Source organism: Scardinius erythrophthalmus (assembly GCF_964197995.2).
Source record: "Scardinius erythrophthalmus genome assembly, chromosome: 22".
Classification (NCBI taxonomy): Eukaryota; Metazoa; Chordata; class Actinopteri; order Cypriniformes; family Leuciscidae; genus Scardinius; species Scardinius erythrophthalmus.
This window is the reverse complement of record NC_138242.1, coordinates 25,434,850-25,454,428: the sequence shown is the minus strand read 5'-3', so window position 1 is coordinate 25,454,428 and position 19,579 is coordinate 25,434,850. Positions and strand designations below refer to the sequence as shown.

The window sequence follows — 19,579 nt, the reverse complement described above, 5'->3', positions numbered from 1 at the left end:
TTCAGAAACCCATCCACACTTTTTCCTGAATGGCCAGGTTGTTCTCTTAATTACTATTGTCTGTGAGGTGAGGAAATAGCGTTGACCGCAGCTAATAGCGTTGGGTGTGTTGCCAGGCCGCTGAGTTCACGGCTCTAGGCTTGGATACATCAAAGTTCACTGCTCCTTTTGTTTCCGATTTGGTGTTCGCCACCATTGGCTCCCTCTAGTTCTGTAATTAGAGCAGTTAAGCACAATTAAATGACTGAGGAAAATTGACCAAATTCTCTCATGTTGTAAAGCTGAGGCATTATGGCACTTAATGAAAGGTTTCCTACTGTGCTATGTTGCTATTTGAACAGTTTACTGTATACTCATGCTGGGGGTCTGCATCTTAAATAGTTTTTCACACACTGGGCCTTACAGACAAACAAGCTTTTTAGTACAAAGCTGAGATGTTTACGAATGACTCATGGGTCATTAGTGAAAAGCTGTTGAGTGATGCTATTGGTTCATGTTATTTAAACATTTCTGCATAGATTCTGCATAGATGCCTAGGTTACATCGTTCTATGGATTGCACTTTATATTGTATCTGTGACAATAGAGAGAAAGCTGCTGTAAAAAAATTTACAGTTACCAAACAAACATCTTTTACGATATACATTGCAAGCCAGCATTTAAGTCGGCATGAAATGGAAGTTGCGATAGTCTTTTCTTCCCTATTGTGACCTATATCATAGTGAAATTGTTTCTCGAACAAGAAAAATTTAGGGCTGGATTGTGTCGGTTGGGAATTGATTGGATGGTTGTGGTATAATAAATACTGCAATATTCCATAAAAAAAAAAAAAAAAAAGTTGTCCATTTTGATTTCATGGCGACTTTAACATAAACCACTGGGTGGGCTTGATGTTTCTATAATTTGCTTAAGTTTGTTTGAACTGATTCAGTGCTAGTCTTAGACCAGGCTTTCATGCATATCTTATTCAGAATAAGCTCTGCAGGGTCCAGGGAGTTGTTAAGGTGCATGGGTTTCAAATGAGGTAATACGTGTCACTTTTATTCAGCCGTTGGCTTGATCTCCCTGTTTTCCCCTCCATCTTGGCACCAGGCTCTAATGCCAAGCCTGGCTTTTGGGGCCAATCCTGGCTTTCATGGTCTGGTAAATGTACTGTATGCTACTGGGCCAACAGGTGATTAATGCAAATACGGCTTGGATTTACTTGACTACAGCTTAGTAGTGTGATTTGACTGTTGATATTGATTGTTTTTTTAATGAATTATGATAATTATGACATAAAAGTCTGCTTAAATATAGCCTGAATGACTCATATGCACTATTTCAAGTATAGCTTTGTGTGAGGAACAGATTGATTGACTTCTGTGACTGAATCATTGATTAAAGATTCATAGACTCAAAGAACGATTCGTCCACGTTCTACTTATCTCGTGAACTATCATGAGTTTGGATCTAGGGTGGTTTTCAAGATTTTCACTGAAAAATACTAGTAAAACTAAAGGTAGAATAGGCAATTTTCAGAGAGGCTAGCAATAGCGAGTTAGCTTTGAAAGAATATTATCCGACTCTCCCTTCAGAACTTCTCCAAAGCCACACCTCCTTCAAAACATGAACTTGTGCAGCAGGGAGCAAACAAAAGCATCACGAGGGACTGTGTTAAAATACCTCATGTACCTCAAAGTACATAACATTAAAAAAATAATGAACGTAAACAACTTAAATAGCACTGACCTGTACCAACTGACTGCTGCAGATTCACTTTAGCATTGATAGTGTTGCTAAAACGCATAAATTAGAGTCACGAACCGCTCCAAGAATATAACATCATGGGTTTCCATCTCTTCCAAATTACAATAGCTATGGCGTAAATGCAGCATAAGCTTGTTGTTTTGGTTCAGAGGAACTGTAAAAGGTGGCTGCTCTTTCGGTTACGGTGTTCAATGACTGATGTTTGTCTAACTGCATAGCATGAAACGCACTGATGACGTGTGATGTCTGCACAAGCAGGTGCGAATTTAGGTGAGGAATGGAAATACACATGGTTGACAGGCTTGTAGGACATTCGGACTGAATGCAGTGATTGGACGAACATTTTATGGTCCGACGCCTTCCACATTAGCCTGGTTCTACCAGACTCTAGTACATTTCATTTGTACAGAGAGTCTGGCCTCTCTCCATTGACAAGCGTTAACTTCCTTGTAGGAGGGTACTCTGTTGAAGTTTAAAACTATTGGATCTGCCCAGAGTCACTCTGCCATAACCAATCGCTAACCTTTGGTCGTGACGTAACCCTACAACTCAAACTAGCGCACGACCTCAGCGTCATCGTTCTCAGCCACTCCCTCTGTTCGCTGATTGGACCGCCAAAAAAAATTATCGGAGAAAACCAAAGAATACACCACAATCCCAGACGTATACTGAAGGGAAATAAAATTGAGCGGAAGTACGCAGGAGGGCGGAGCCAGGCTACTTCCACATACAATATACATATAAATACATTTAGACCACTTAACGTAGTGATTGCTATCACGATGTCAAGAGACTTTCAACCAGCTTAACAAAAAAAATTCTGGAACAAATAACCTACTCTGCCTTTAAATTTCAATCTGTTCTTCACACAAAGCCACCAGATGACTTCTTAAGTTGTTAATTTTAACCACTTGTTAATTTGAAGCTTTAAAGCCCTTTTCTCATTCACTTTGGATGTTATTCAAAAATTCACATTTTGTTCATTTTGTTATTCACATTCACAAACTATTCTCTTAAGTGTCTTATTTGCGTTAATTAAATAATAATGTTAAGAGCTGGTATTTTGTTCAAATAAGGAGGTCAAACACACCTCTATTTTTACTATGGGCACACCTTAGCATTTTGCTGTTTATACAGTTGAGTTTACAGAGAGCGGTATAAAAATACACAGACACACATGCCCCTAACAAGTCCAAGCCTGCTGTTTTTCTTTTTTTTTTCAGTGGTTGCCTTGCTGCTAAATCGCACAGTCTCTCTCTCTCTCTCTTTGTGACAGTGCCAAGGAGAGACCTCAGGTTCGAACACATCCCCCAGATCTACTTGTGGAGTACTCACTGTAGAAGTCATGTGTGTTCCTCAACAGACCCTGGTCATACTGAACCAATCTAAAGCCAGCAGCTGAACAGAATGATCTGAATCAGTTATAGCCTATAAGAGACATGTGGCCTTAAAATGGACAAAAATAATCACTTAAATCAAAACCTCACACAGTAAATGATGTTTTTAATCAATAGGTTGTTGATCATAATGCAGGATGAATGTATGCTATTGTTTCTGACCAGAATAGGGCAAGAAACAGATTTCACTCATTTGGAAGAAAGACGATGTTCGGTTTCTTTATAAATGTGTGTTTTAATGTGTTGACCAGAAGGTTTTATGAACTGTTGTCTAACCATTGTTGGAGGCCGCATTTTATATGAGAGGAAACTTCCTGTCTGGGTTTCCGTTACCAGGTGTTTCATGATGAAACACGTTTTATTTACCTGCTTATAAAACAGCAATTTCCTGAACCATGTGACCCGCGCTCCTCATTGTGAAAGTGGTTGATGATTCGTTATTTTGTTGCCTTGACATTCCATCATTCCATGCATTTCCTGCTATCCAAAAGTGGTATTTTTGTTCTGTTTGACCAACCACAACCTTCAAAAATAATGGTGGGATTTTTTGCAATGATGCCATTGAAGAACCATTTTTGGTTCCCCAAAGAACCTTTCAGAGAACAGTTCTTAAAAGAACCAATTTTTATTAGTGTGAAAACATACCTTTCATAAACAACCTTTTAGTCTAAAGAACCTTTATAGCTTCCCATTATAAAGAGCCTTGTGTGGAATGGAAAGGTTCCACCAATGTTAAAGCTTCTTCAAGGAACCATAGATGCCAATGCCAACCATTTCAACCATGATTCCATTACGTCTTAGTATAACAATAGAGGTATTTTTGGTAAATGAGCACATGTATCTCATGTATCTTTCTGTCATTTGTTCCCTCAGGGTGATATCCAACAACTGCTGATTGTGTCCGACCCTAAAGCAGCTTACGATTACTGTGAACACTACAGCCCAGACTGTGACGTCCCCCACAAGGACACACTGCAAGCACAAGAGCCCGGGGAGGAGGTTAGTATAGACCATAAGCCTTCCAGAAGGCCAAACGTTTCTAGAAGTCTAACACGTCGTTGAGACTTTTGACACTACCAGTCAAACGATTGGACACACAGACTTAGACTTTGTCGTTGTTTTCCACATGTTAGAATTAGAGGGAAGTCATCAAAATTATGAAATAACATTGAAGAACAGGAAGTGACCAAAAATGTTAATTAAAATCATACTTCGACACATTATTATTCTTATTATTATTCTTATTATTAAATAGATACAATTATTTTTAGATAAAGTATGGCAAACTACAAATTACATTTTTTTTAAACACGTCATAGTGAGGAATGATCATTATGGCAGGAATTTTTCTCTCATGCCACAAAGATAATAGATCAAATAAATTTTAGATATATATTTTACACTACCGTTCAAAAGATATTAATCGTACCGAAATTGATAAAAATTCCAGTAAAAACAGTAATATTTTGAAACATTATTACAATTTAAAATAGGTTTTCTATTACAGTATATTTTAAAATGTTATTTATTCCTGTGATGGCAAAGCTGGATTTTCAGTGTCACACGATCCTTCAGAAATCATTCTAATACGCTTAAGAAACGTTTCTTATTATTGTCAATGCTGCTTAATTTTTTTGTTGAGGATTCTTTGTTAAAAAGAAATATCCAAAACAGCGCATTTTTTGTTACATTGTCACTTCACTGTCACTTTTGATCAATTTGATATGTCCAAAAATTTTGGGCAGTAGTGTATATATTATAAAAACATATCACAGGTCAAAGGTCAGCCTCACCTTGGCACTTCTGACCTCTGTGATGGCTCCTGTAAGCACAGACACCATATGTCATTTTAACCCCTTATATCCTGCCGAAACAGGGAGAGGGTCGTTTCCTGAATGTGAGAAATCAATAACCCTGAGATGCTCTGCTCATAAATCATCCTGGGCCAGGATGAATGGGGTCCAATCAATGCTGAGTGATCACCAGCCGTGGAAGAGGGCCTGATCATCAGCGCAGTGTTTTATGAGCTCTTATGCTGTATGAGAATTAACATATACTTATGTTTGATGGATGAAGCCCTGGAGAGCCCGACTCAGTGGTTTTATTGGCTTTTCTGCTCCTTTAACAGCCGTTATTTGTGTTGAAGAAGCAGAAACAGAGAAACTGCTACACAAACATAAGCAAAATATTTATTAAACCATCCATTCATTAATTAAAAATGTGTCATAATTGATGAATGCATATAGAAATCCCCTTTTATTATAGCCAAATCTAACATTTTTATTAACATTAAGCTTAATATTCTAAACGTAACACTTAACATTTATTTAATGACAATTATAAAGTCTAGATATTCATTTAAAACTTTGTACCAGACACAGGAAGTTTTATAGCTATTAGGACTTTTGAAATCAGAGTTGACTCTTTCTATAGGTCTGAGCCTTTAATCTGCCTTTGCTTTAGAAGACAGATGGGATTTTACACTCATATAAAGATGAGAAAGAATAAAAAAGGGGGTTCACTGTGAAAACAACCAACATGTGGCTGTTCATCTTCTGCTTCAGACATGCAGGGTCTTTTTATAGGCTTTTAAACACCCACCTGTAAATCAGAATAAGTACATCACATGTTATACATTAAAGTAATTAATGCAGTATGTTAATATATACTGAACTCTCACACAATCCAGTAACACAAACGCAGTAGTTTTGCTTTCTTTTTAGGATTCTGAGATTGTTTTGATCATGACTTAGCACTCTAACGTGGCTTATTTTCATTGGACGCATTAGCAAACATGAAAATATGCTGTAACAGGATTGCTGTTTCTAATTCATCTGTACTGTATAAAACCAGCTATACAGTATACCTAACCATCAAGTATGTAATGCACCCAAGGGTAGATTACATTCTAAATAAATTGTGTATGCTTTGCTAACCTCTCTCTCATCCTCTCCCTGTGTGCAGTACCCAACTGGTGTTGAATATGGGGATTTATTTGATTATTATGAGGGAGCAACCCCCACAGCGACAGATGAATATTCTGAGCCGCAGGTAAATAATGTAGGAAATGTGTGATGTGTTTATGTCAATCATGAGGTAGCCACACCCCCTTTCATTGTCCTATTTACAGTATATTACATGGGCAAAAGTATGTGGTGTGGGCTGACCGGTGTATGGGTCTGTCAAGTTGTTCCACCGTGGTTTCTTGGTTTCTAGTCATCGAGCAGTTTGGTACACCCTGTACTACTGGAAATGTTTGTTTAAGGAGATTATATGTCTGTATGCTAGACTTTTACTCTTAGTGATTTACACGACAGTTAAAAAGTGTGTGGTCGGTAAGATGCTTTAATGTTTCTGAAAGAAGTCTCTTATGCTCACCAAGGCTGCATTTATTCAATCAACAATACAGTAAAAACAGTCATATTGTGAAATATTGGTATAATTTAAAATAACTCCTTTCTATGTTAATATATTTTAAATTGTAATTTATGTATGTGATGGAAAAGCTGGAAAAGAAGTCTTCAGTATCACATGATCCATCAGAAATCATTAAAATATGCTTTTTTGTGCTCAAGAAACACAAATATATTTTCTTCAGGATTCTGTGATAAACAGAAAGATGAAAATCACAGAATTGTTTTTGTAACAATATCACTCTACTGTCACTTTTGATCAATTTAACGTGTAACATTACGTATAATTATCTAAACATTTTTGATACATTTTTACTTTCAGGATTCTTTGATGATTCAAAGTTCAAAAGAACAGCATTTATTTGAAATATATAAAGCATGTAAAAGGCACTTTTGATCAATGTAATACACCCTTGCTGAATAAAAGTATTATTTTCTTTCAAAAACAATAATAATCTTACTGACCACGAACTTTTGAATGGTAGTGTATCCCAAATTATCTTGAAGCTATCCAATTAAGCCACATTTGACGAATAATAACTGGATCTTATTTACCTTCTAACATGGATGCCTTGATGTGTTGTGTCTTCTTCCCTTCACCGTAACCTTTTTCCAGAGAGTGAAACGTAGTGTCTCCATGAAAACGAAGAGGACGAGAAAGTCCCCTAAGTCTTTTTCCAAACCCTATAAGTACCAGGAGCAAAAACAGGCTAAAAAGTTAGCCCCTAAGAAGAAGAGAGATGGATACCAGCCACTGCTACCAAGAAACGCCATTCTAGGGGTAACAGTACAAGTGTAGTTCGTGTCAGAACCCATCAAGATCTCTCTTTCAGTGAGGGAAATCTCTGATGATAGTCTGAGCGTGCCGTCCGCTACTTTTCCCTAGATGCCGTCCTTGCGGATCCATTCTGTAACGCTTGTGGAACTGCTTGAACTGTGTTAATTCCTCCTTTCTTATCTTCTTCCTTTTTTTTCTCACTTTGAAACTGCTATAGCTTAACAATGTAGATGGGGAGTACTATACAGACAGTGAACTTGACTACGGAACAGTAGATGCTTCCAAAACTCGGTCTCCTGTCGCAACCACTGGACCAAACCAGGTAATCATTCGATTATATACTTTGACAGTAGGGGTGAGGGTCTCTAAAATGTGGGACAGAAAGAGGAATATTCCAGGCACACGTCTTATAAGGAAGTATTTGATTGAAATGACAAAGACAAAACAACAATTCATGGCAATTGTTTTGTGTTTTTTGACTCTGGAACTGTCACTGCAAGGGAACTGTTTCATCCAACAACATAAAAGCTGATATTCACCATGAAACTGCCAAGTTCTAAATTTAGCCAATCCACTTCCTGTCATGTCTGAAACTTTGGACATGTCTAGAATATCAAGTATGTTTCTCAGTGGATTGACTTTTAGTTGGTTTTCAGCTTTCTGTTGTGAATGTCAATGATGTTTAAGGCTGGATTCAAGAAAAAACAGCAATCAACCATCCTATCTAAATCTAATGCAGTGATATCTATGTTTGACTTAAAATTGATTGCTAAAATATTGACAGGTTGCCAATTTTCTAGCCCTGAATATCATTGAGAAGATGGCACATCCCATTCAAAACAGTTCCCTCAGTAAGTGACCCAAAGAGGGCTGATGTTGAAGCGTCCACATGCTAATATGTGGACCTCTGATGAAGTGACAAAACATCATTAGTCCCTGTTGTAGTCTGGTTGGATAGTTCTGGCACTAGTTGGCAGAACTATATTCAACAGAATCGAGCTCTTTCACAGCCATTTAGATGTACGTATATACAGATGTTTATCTTTGATATTGCATATCTTATAATAAGCAAGAGTGTGTTTTTCTTTTGTCCCAATTGTCCCATGCGCTAAGTACATTTTTAGGACCAAAAAAAAAAAAAACCTGTTGTAATCAAATGCAGATTTCAGAGACACACTTTTAGTTGATATGATAAGTTAATTTAAATATGATCTTTTCCTGCATTTGATCACACAATTAACATTCATAAACACTGCAGTGTGATTTATTTCTGTCGTCTTTTTCACCTCTAAACATAATTCCATTTTACCATTATGTTTATTGTGGACAAAAGACAGGAATATCCTAAAGTCTGTCATAGACTTGTATGTGTGATTATTAAATTAGTAAATATCATAATGTTTTTTATATAATTAACACTTCGTCTGTCTCTCGGCTTATAACACACAAAAATGCCTCCAAATTTAAACATGCACGTTACTGATTATCCCTGTCCATTACTGTAACCTATGCAATTTGTCAGTTACACATCAACAAATAATTTGTGCCATAAATTCACATCAATTGATCAAAATCCTTTTATACAATCCGAATCATCCCAAATATTTCCATTGAACGGGACAAAGAATGTAACCCCAGCTAACAGGGAATATTCTCCAAACTTTAGCTACATTTAGCAAACGTTCTTCCAGTAATGTTTATAGAATATTCATTTAAAGTTATCTGGTCATTAATAATGTTCTCAAAACGCTAATACAAAAACAAATCATTCATGGAACTTCATGAAATCTTTTAGTTGGACGTTCGTCTAACATTTTTTAAATGTTACTACTTGTTAAAGAATGTTCAGAGAACATTTAAAAGTAACAATCCCATAATGTTTGGAAATGATCAAATGGAATGTTCCATTAACATTTGGATAACCAAGAAGAAATGTTTTTAAATGATTTTGAACGTTCAGAGAACATTAACTTGAAGTTAGCAAGCATATTTCCTTTAGCTGGGACCTTGTTGCTGCCAAAAATTGATGTGATATTCTTAGTAAATATCTCTCATGCAATTCATTTTGCTTTTGCTTTGCATACAGTAGTAGATTAGATACAGTAGTATTTGCTTTAACTGCTTAAACTAACATCCATCTTCCCTCGAACTCCCTTCCCCTCGACCCGGCCGCATTGCTTGGGTATAATAAGGCTGTGGAAGAGGAAGTTTTCGGTGACTATGTCACTGAGACGTCCCAAGCTGGTCTGGATGCGACCGCTGTCCCGGAGGCCATGCTGCCCAGCGGCACCGTCGACCCCGTCGGAGTGGACGAGTATGACTTTAAGGAGTATGATCTTAAGGAATATGATGTGACTGGGCTTGACAAAAATCAGTATGAGTACGGGGCGTATGATGAGTTTGGCAATGCGGCTCCGAACCCTACGTCCACTTACGAGGACAGTTTTGGGCCAGGGGTCGCCGCCGAAACCGACATCGCTGAAACAGAAGTGACGTCGGACGTAAGTATTCCCCTCCCCCAAAATGAGGGTGTCGTCCTGCAATCGGGAGTGTTGGATGTGGGAATCTAGCATGCATTGTTGGCTTTGTAGTGCACCATTTTGCATGGGGTCCATTCATTTTTCTGTTCAGTGTGTTTGTTTATACTAATTTCTGTCCACTGGATGTTATTAGCATGTTTTGAAGCACACAGACCACTGCACTTTTTCCTCACTTGTCTGTATTAGTTTCGTATTATAGATCACATGGATTCACAGATCACTTACATTCACACTCTCATACCTGAGGCCCATGGAGCTGCTGTAGATTACACTCCCTGACTGTCAGCACCTCATCTCCCATATTGCCCCAGGACACAACAATTACCCCATACCACAGACCCAGCTGTCTGCTCAGACACACCCTTCTCCTAAAGAAGCTTATTCTTCCCCTCCGTCAAACACTCCAATACCTGTATCTTATCTATCGTTCTATCTATCTATCGTTCTATCTATCTATCGTTCTATCATTATATGGTTCTATCTGTCATATGTAACCTCTCTTGTATGTTTGCAGTTGGGTAGAGGTGCTGATCTGGGTCAGAAAGGAGAGAAGGGAGAGCCTGCAGTGATTGAGCCAGTGAGTGAGCGGGCAATTCTTGAATTTTTTTTCAATCGCTTTGGCCTATTTTTCTAAATAAATACAATGTATTTATACAGTATTTAGCTGTTGTTTAGGGTTGTGATGTTCCTCCATGTTCAAAAATGGTAGTGATTGTGCTGGGCAAACTCCATATATAGATATGATTCCAAACTTGATTGGTTGATTGGCAAGATTGGGATTCCTATTACAATGGTAGGCCATTTGCCAATTTAGCAGACATTACAAACATTCCTTGTCAGATATTTATGGAATATACATGCTTGTCTGACAGATTTTGATAACTGAATGGATCATTTTGCATGTGATGAAAAAAAGCTGTGAAGAACTTTGACAGTTTCGATGAGAATCAACTCATCAGTTTTGAACAAGCCATGTGCATTTAGTTATTTTTCAAATTGTAGACAATTGTACTTACTCTTTTGCTCACATCTTCCAAAACACATATGATTTACTTCAATCAATAAGAAATTCAAATCTGATGTGAACAAGAAACTTATTGTTCAGAGATCTGAACTTGCTGTTTTGAGACATTTCGAGAAATTAGCCAAAGTTAATGGATATTCATTTATTAATTTGATGTTGCAATCAGTTTTTGATTGTAATTCTGATTTTGTTGTCTGATTCATAGGGCATGCTGATTGAGGGACCTTCTGGACCACCTGGGCCTGCTGTAAGTTACTTGCATTTTGTTTTTTTACCTGCATCAGTTATAATATGAAATATTCAACCAATGTGTTCTAGTGAATTTTATGAACAACAAAATTATCTAAATTCTTTTGGTAATTGGGTTATCATTGTGATCAGATCTGTCTGTGTTTAATTCTGTTTTCTTTTTGTCTTTAGGGTCTTCCAGGCCCTCCAGGTTTACAAGGCCCCCCTGGTTCAGCCGGAGATTCTGGTGACAGGGTAAGAATTTGTTCCAGTCTCCGAATCCAGGCTATGTTTACATATGATGATCACAGTTATTTTCAGGATTTTAACAAGGCTTAACGTTTAGGTCTCCAACTTTTTCTATCATATTTTGGATTTTGTTTTACAGAAATTGAATTAGTCTTTGACAAGAAATGAGGCACTGATTAAGTGACCAAAGAAGCATGTCAAATGAAATGTGTGATGAACAGCTGCGACACAAAGAGAAAAGCTTAAGCCTGATAGGGGTTTGCTGGAGACTAAGTAAGAAATGCTTAGAAAAACAGTCTTTCTGTAGTAAACTGCAAAGTAAACAGTACATAATGCTAATTTATTCTGAACGGGGTCATGGAAGATTCCTGACCCTAAGGCCACATTTACACCCACTCTGACATATTAGGTTTCAGATGTGAAACTCTGAGCTTCTTTTTCAGACACACAAATTAGAGCAAGATAGTAATAGTGAATACAGTATCAGAGCGAGTAGCTCAGTGGGTAAATCGGGACAACATTTCTGATTAAATGCACCACAAAACTCTATCAATTTCTCTATGCATAATACATCTATTGCTCACAATCTTCTGTCTTAAACTGTTTGAGAATAATTATCATTAGACATTTCCAACCAACTCCAAAGTCTGTCTGGTAGTCAGATGTTAGGTTTGTGTTTTGGGTATTACACATCTACGTAATAACACACTCTATTGAAAAGCACACACACACAGAAGAATGATAATGATGAAACTCACTTGCATGAGTATACTTAAGTTGTAGACAGATACAGTTAGTAGTTTACAAGTAGCCTAAATAAAGGAAAGAGCATTACAATAGAGGATTTCTAAACAACTAAATGCAAAAATGCAAATCAATAAAATGTGGGACTGAAATGAACATTATGTAGGTCTTGATTACTTCCTGTTAAGATTTTGTCCATAATGCAAAAACAAACTAAGGGCCGGTTCACACAGAATGTGTTTTTGCTGTTAAAACCGTGAGATGCAGGTTGGTTACCCTGTGGACCTTGCCAAGTAAGACGTGTTCCTGGATCAATATACTTTGTTGATAGTGGAACAACATTCCTGTCTGAAGTTTTAGTCCTAACCCTGTCCCTACCTATAAACCTAACCCTACCCATAACTTATCCCTAACATCAGGGGGAAATAATAGGTGAATAACACTGATGTAGAAGCACTTAACCCTGGTTTTAAGCCTAAACTTGACATAAACTGTAAATTTGTCTCTCAAATCTGATTGGTTGATTGGAATTTTGTTCCAGGATCAACAAAGATGTTGCATGTATTATGCAACATGTTGTACTTGGTGAAATCCCTTTTACCGACACTGGTCAGTGGAATGGAAAAAAGTGCAAGACTCGTTTTTTTTAAACTTCTTTTAACTTTTTTTAGAATGCTGTGTCCTGACGTTCGTCTTAAATGTTCGGTTAAAGACGTTCGTCTAGTGCTATTTACATTGAAAAACAATGGAAAAGTAAAGCGCAGTGGAAGGGAAAATAACATTGTGTTTGACTTTTCAAAATGTGAAATGACTTTTAATATCCTTTATAAGTGTTATTTAACATCTGTACAAGCTAAACCTGTTGCAAAAGTAAAAGCCTTTCTTAGTTTGTTGTAATTAGACGTGTTGGAGACAACATGGAACCATCTGGATGGGGAATATGAAGTGTCATTTAGGCAAAAGTAATAGTGTGTCACCCCTGTGCTCATGAGCTTGGAAATGAAACCAGTCAGTATCTTTAAAATGGGCAACTCCACTTAAGGGTAATGGAAGTGAGAGGTCTGTCTCTCTATCGCTCTTTGATCTTCCTCCCTTTCTCATTCCTCTCTTGGCATTCTCTTACCTTGGTGTTGTCAAGTCAAGAAGTGTCAAGTTACTGATTTATCCCATCTCTCTCTCTCTCTCTCTCTCTCTCTCTCTCTCTCTCTCTCTCTTCCTGCTTCCTCAGGGTCCTCCCGGCCGCGCTGGTCTTCCTGGAGCGGATGGCATGCCAGGACCCCCTGGTACTATGCTGATGTTGCCAGTAAGTCCTCCAAAAAACCTTCTGCTGCACAAGTTTCATGCTTGCATTCAGCAATAATTCATACATTAAAATAATAATAGCATACTTATTTAGAATATATGATTTTGTAGTAGTTTTTAAAAGTAATTAAAACCCCTCTAAATATTAATTTAGCTGCTTTTTCATATATGTGACCCTGGACCACAAAGCCAGTCACATGGGTCAATTTTGTGAAAGTGAGATTTATACATTATCTGAAAGCTGAATTAATAAACTTTTGATTGATGTATGGTTTGCTAGGATAGGACAATATTTGTCCGAGATACAACTATTTGAAAATCTGGAATCTGAGGGTGCAAAAAAATCTAAACATTGAGAAAAGCGCCTTTAAAGTTGTCCATTTATGTTTGCGATTGTGCTGCATTCACTCACAGAAATAAATGTTTTAAATATTTACGGTAGGAAATTTACAAAATATCTTCATGGAACATGATCTTTACTTAATATCCTAGTGATTTTTGGCAGAAAAGAAAAATCGATAATTTTGACCCATACAGTGTATTGTTGGCTTTTGCCACAAATATACCCATGCGACTTGTGACTGGTTTTATGATCCAGGGTCACATATAAGTTGAAAATCATAATGCTTTTTATATTTGAATGACTTACATTATAGTATAGTATGAAGAGTTATAGGCTACATAATGATGCATAAATGCAAATAATGACTGCATACTTTAGAACATGTTGTTTTCAAAATGTTTTGAAAATCATCTTAATCCTAATTAAATATTCATAATGTTGCTTTTCATGTTTGATTGACTTAATATTTATAGTATAGTATACAACTGAATTAAGTGTTATATGTAATGATGATAGGCTAAATTCCATCTAAATCCTTATTAAATATTCATAATATTTATTTTTGTGTTTGATTAAGTTGGATTGCACAATATAATATAATATACTATAAAATGTTATAATGATACATGCAATTTCAAGATATGAAAATAATTACTGCATACTTCATTTTAGAAAATATTTTTGTGATTTTAGTAATATTTTTATATTTCTATGTTAGTAGTAGATTTTAAAATATTGAAAACCATCTAAATCCCAATTAAATATTCATAATTTAGCTTCTCGTATTTGATTAACCTATAATTTACAATATATTACAGTATAAAATGTTATAGATAATAAGGACACATATGAAATAATGACAGCATACTTCACTTCTTTAGAGCATATTGTTTAGTAGTTTTCAAACTTATTGAAAATGCCACCTAATAATCCTAATTAAATATTCATAATGTTGCTTTTAGTGTTTGATTGACTTAAATATTTATAGTATAGTATATGATGGTGTGAAATGTTTTTTCTAAATGAAAATGATCATTAATACTCTGCTGGTGTTTGACAGTTCCGTTTTGGCGGAGATGGGGAAAAGGGTCCGGTGGTGTCGGCTCAGGAAGCCCAGGCTCAGGCCATCCTGTCCCAGGCCAGGGTGAGTACGAGACCAGGCCCAGGCGAGCAGAATTAAAGGGCCAAATGGCCCCGGAGCTCCAGCCAGCTGTTTGCTAATGGGGGAGGTGGGGGGCTCTTGACTGTTTGTTGGGAAGAGGTGGAGCGATGGGTCAAATGGTGGAGAGGGGATTTGCTCCGGACTTGTTTGCGCTAAAACAAGAGTGAAACGGAGCAGCACAGGCTGCTTTGACTCATGCAGAGACACTAGTTAAAAATACTAGCAAGGTTCACGACCCTGGAGGCCGACCCTGACAGGTGTTGCAGATTAGCGTGAGCGCTCAGATCTGTCCTTGACAAATGCACACACGGCTCCACCTCCTCTGGGTAAAGAGAGTAGATGTTCGCCAGTCGTGATTGATGTTTTCGATTTTTTGGTTTGTGTCCGCAGCTCGCCATGAGAGGTCCATCAGGTCCAATGGGTCTCACTGGAAGATCTGGCCCAGTGGTGAGTTTCAATGACCTCATGACCTCTGCAAAAGTCTCACCCAATCATTCTGCGAATGACCATTTGACTGACTGAAAATCTAAGCAATGCAATTAATGATTCAAAGTTCATCACCACTAATTATATGCAGAACACAATCACTGTCCCATTCATTACACAGCCCTGCATCTTCCCAAAAATAAGATCAGTATGCTGAAAAATATCAATAAAAACTTTCCATCATTCCATCAAGATTTTTCCATTTATATATACTGTATGTATCAGCTTTAATGCACTTATCAAAAATAAAAATAAAAAAAGGAAGTCAAATGTCAATATTTTAATTGCAAAAAGAATAGTTCAAAATGTGTCTTTTAACTTACAATACTGAAAAGAGTGGAACAAATTGCAAAGAACTTTACATAAACATAAAGTTATAAATAAGCTTTTTTTCATTAAATATGTAATTTTCTGTCGCTGTTTGCATTTTCTTCAGTCACTGGCCATAATTCTAACATTGAAATCAGGATTAGGCATAAAATAATGTCACATACAGTTTTATGGGCTGAGAATTTAACAAATAGTTCATATCCTGGCTCAGAGAAAAATAGGAATCATGTCTTTCAATGTATAATAAAAGACTTCTTCACCGTTCAAATGGTTGTCAAAAGCAAAAATGCAAAGAAATTCATTTTTTGAGAAAGTGTGATGTGCTAGAGCGATACAAATATTGGATTTCATTCAGCAAATATGATATATAATTTTTACAACTCAGATCATCCCACCAAGGAGGACAATGTCCTTGCACAATATCACAATATCTTTTCTTTTACTGCTTATTCAATGAGTAGAGAGGCCAGGTAACCAGATTAATGAACTGTCTGACCTGTTGAAACACTATGGGCCAGTGAACTCAAGCCTAACCACTTCAGGCGTGAAACAAAAAACCTAAAATAAGCATGAAAAGCACAGTCCTGTCATACTTATCCTGCATAACTGACTGTGACTTTGAAAATCACGAGAACTGTTAATAGCTAGTTGCGAATCCTCAGATGTGTCATTTGAAAAGCAGACAAATGAGAATCTTTGAGTTTCCAAATGATTCTCTATGGTAGGGTACAATTTTAGGAATAAACTCTTAAATTATATTTTAAATTAGCCATAAAAAAACTAGGACTGTCTGTCTGGGATAGCAGCAATTTTAAAATCATTTCTCAGATGCATGTGGTGCGGTGCTAAGAAAAACAGCAGAACTGCTATTTTAACTTCTGGACTTTTATTCTGGGCTTATTTTTATGCTCTAGGAGAGTGCAGAATAATGTGGAATTGTTTATGCTGTGAAAGATTGCCATCTGCTGTTTGGTTATATATAGTGCAGGCATTTCAATCTTTCTGTAACTGTGTTAAAAATGTGTTGGTTTGGTCTAGTCTTGGTCTAATGCATCTCTCTAATGTCAAACACATTCAGGGTCTTCCAGGTCCTCCTGGACTGAAGGGAGAGAGTGGAGACCCTGGTCCTCAGGTAAGACACAGCGTTGCTCACCACCCATCACCATACAGTCCAGAACTACAGAAATACTTACCTAAATAATCATGTATCTTTCCGCCATAGGGTCCAAGGGGTATCCAAGGCCCACCAGGGCAAATGGGGAAATCTGGCAAGAGAGTGAGAGATTTCTCTTTATCTTTCACACACACATATGCATTTCTTAAATTTTAGTCAGTGGATAGATACAGTGATACACTATGGTTCCCAGTAGTATATAATCTCTGATCTCTGTGACAGGGGCGTGCTGGAACCGACGGGGCCCGTGGAATGCCTGGAGAATCTGGATCTAAGGTACAAGAAATATTCTCACCCACGTTTATGCCATACTATGCTATTAGAGACAGTATTGTGCCGTTATACAGTGTATATATAGCCTATATATATATATATATATATATATATATATATATATATATATATATATATATATATATATATATATATATATATATATTGCTTGACTGTTTTATCTGGTCTTCTTCACAGGGTGACAGAGGTTTTGATGGGCTTCCAGGTCTGCCTGGTGAAAAGGGACACAGGGTGAGTATGAACACATACAGAACAATTCAATAGACAAATACAGTAAAATCAGAGTAAATGATGAGGGTTGTATAGAGGGGGTTGTAAAAAGTAGATGAAGAGGTTCACAACAATTGTCCAGCTTTTGCTAATTTCTGTATTATCTCTTAGGTGCAACTTTGTGATAACTTTGTATATTGTGTTCAGATAAAATCAAGGGAAAAAAATGTATGCAATATGCCACAAACAAGTTAGTTTCTTCATATTGCATTATCTCTACTTAGGCTTTGATTTAGGTAAATTATGGGCTTAAATACATTAATTCAAGCTGAATTCTGAATGATTATATTGCCCAATTCGTTTAACTCCCATTTTTGGTAATTTCCCATTCATCCCCACTATAATTTTTCTAACTTGCTTCCAAACAGGCATATAACACATCTTCTTTTTATCAAAGTATTTTGCGGATTATTATCATAATGCTATTGATTAGCATTTTTATATTTCGCTAAATTTATATTAGCAAAATTTGATATTTCTTTGCAATAAATATGTTTTTTAAACAAAAAAGTAACAATAATTCAAAGTACATAAAAGCTACATAATTCAATAATTCACCATTATTTTGGTGCATAAAAACTGCACCAACAAACAAAAATTCACCTTTATAATAAATATATGGTACTGAGAAGAAGTAGAAAGAGCCTCCTATCAGGAAACCCTACAGTAGGGTATTTCCATCCTGTTCCCATCTCAACAAAGGTAATAATTATAGGAATCCAAAATGGCTCCCTAGATCACATGCAAGCAAAGGTGAAATGATTATATATTAAGTTTGATGTAATAAAGTTTGATGTCTCTTTATGACAGGGTGAGAACGGTCCTCCTGGTCCCCATGGACCTACCGGAGAAGACGGACCTAGAGTAAGTGCTTTTCTGAATCACCCGAAGAACAAAAACGACCATTTTCATAATTTCACTGGTTCAGCTGTTAGAATAACCACATTCACTTCTTCCTTCTTTTCAGGGAGAAGATGGAGAGATTGGACCAAGAGGACTTGCTGGTGAGAGCGTAAGTGTGTACTTTTTTTTTTTTTTAGAAGAAGAAGAAGAAGAAGAAGAAATGTTTTATTTCTAGTTTGCCACCAGGGGGCAGAGACACCCAACAGCCTATTATGATTCCTATTAAAATTCAGATGAGAATACTTGCCCTTTTAAATCAGGACCTTTTTATCGCTTTTTATCTCAGGGGCCGCGAGGTCTGCTCGGCCCTCGAGGCCCTCCTGGACCTCCTGGACAACCTGTAAGTGATTGAACTTTTAAATTTATAATCTTGTGGATCTCATGCTGATTGCTCGCTTCTAATCTTTCACTATTGATTTCTGCAGGGCATTGCTGGTGTTGATGGTCCACATGGTCCCAAAGGAAACATGGTAAGAGACATGGATCTTGTAAACCTGGCATTTTGTAGATAAAATCAGAGGAGCATGCTGATAATATTGAGTAAATCTCTGTGGGTTTTGAATGTGTTGTGGCCTTGTTGAATATATAGGCCTAAGACAGACTACTGTGAAGTTTAAATCGCATTACTTACTGCCACAGTAACAACGCTGGTGGATGAATAAACCTTGTGTAACAAAATAGCTCTACATTTAGCGTATCAAATTCAAAACAACTTTTGTTTTTCCGAAACCAAATTATGATGATTAATGAAAACAGCTAATTCAGGATAAATGCTAAGTCATGACCCCTCAGATATATCCAAGAGCTTTTTTTCAGAACTAAACTGATATGCCATGAAAAAGAAGGTTCTCTGATGGCAGTTAATCTTGTACAGTAACTAAACACACTTTAAAACACTTTCGGGTGAACGTACTGTCAAATATGAGAATAGTTTAATCATAGTGTAGTAGGCCTACTAGCATTTTCCCAGCTAACAGGGAGTTATAAGCAAACATTCTTCCAGTAACATTAATAGAATGTTCGGTCAGAGTTATTTGGTCATTAATAATGTTCTCAAAATGTTAGCACAAAACTGGACTTAACATTCAGAGGACTTTCAGAAATAATGTTTTCATAACTTAATGGGAATGTTAGCAAAATGTTCTTGAAACATATCCTATTTGTTAGCTGGCCTGAAGCTTACATGGTATAATG

General features: G+C 36.8%; 1 protein-coding gene across 1 annotated transcript in view; it reads left to right on the top strand.

The window, feature by feature from the left end:
- col11a1a (collagen, type XI, alpha 1a) overlaps window positions 1-19,579 on the top strand; it is a gene marked incomplete at its 5' end in the record, with an annotated part of 69,229 nt that overhangs the window by 13,357 nt on the left and 36,293 nt on the right. The window contains 18 exons of the mRNA XM_081353473.1: window positions 4,019-4,144; window positions 6,110-6,196; window positions 7,554-7,658; window positions 9,529-9,837; window positions 10,391-10,453; window positions 11,106-11,147; window positions 11,321-11,383; window positions 13,350-13,424; window positions 14,827-14,910; window positions 15,319-15,375; window positions 16,823-16,876; window positions 16,967-17,020; window positions 17,141-17,194; window positions 17,390-17,443; window positions 18,293-18,346; window positions 18,450-18,494; window positions 18,672-18,725; window positions 18,811-18,855. Of these exons, the coding sequence (XP_081209599.1) occupies window positions 4,019-4,144; window positions 6,110-6,196; window positions 7,554-7,658; window positions 9,529-9,837; window positions 10,391-10,453; window positions 11,106-11,147; window positions 11,321-11,383; window positions 13,350-13,424; window positions 14,827-14,910; window positions 15,319-15,375; window positions 16,823-16,876; window positions 16,967-17,020; window positions 17,141-17,194; window positions 17,390-17,443; window positions 18,293-18,346; window positions 18,450-18,494; window positions 18,672-18,725; window positions 18,811-18,855 (1,425 nt within the window). The remainder of the gene's footprint in view (window positions 1-4,018; window positions 4,145-6,109; window positions 6,197-7,553; window positions 7,659-9,528; window positions 9,838-10,390; window positions 10,454-11,105; window positions 11,148-11,320; window positions 11,384-13,349; window positions 13,425-14,826; window positions 14,911-15,318; window positions 15,376-16,822; window positions 16,877-16,966; window positions 17,021-17,140; window positions 17,195-17,389; window positions 17,444-18,292; window positions 18,347-18,449; window positions 18,495-18,671; window positions 18,726-18,810; window positions 18,856-19,579) is intronic.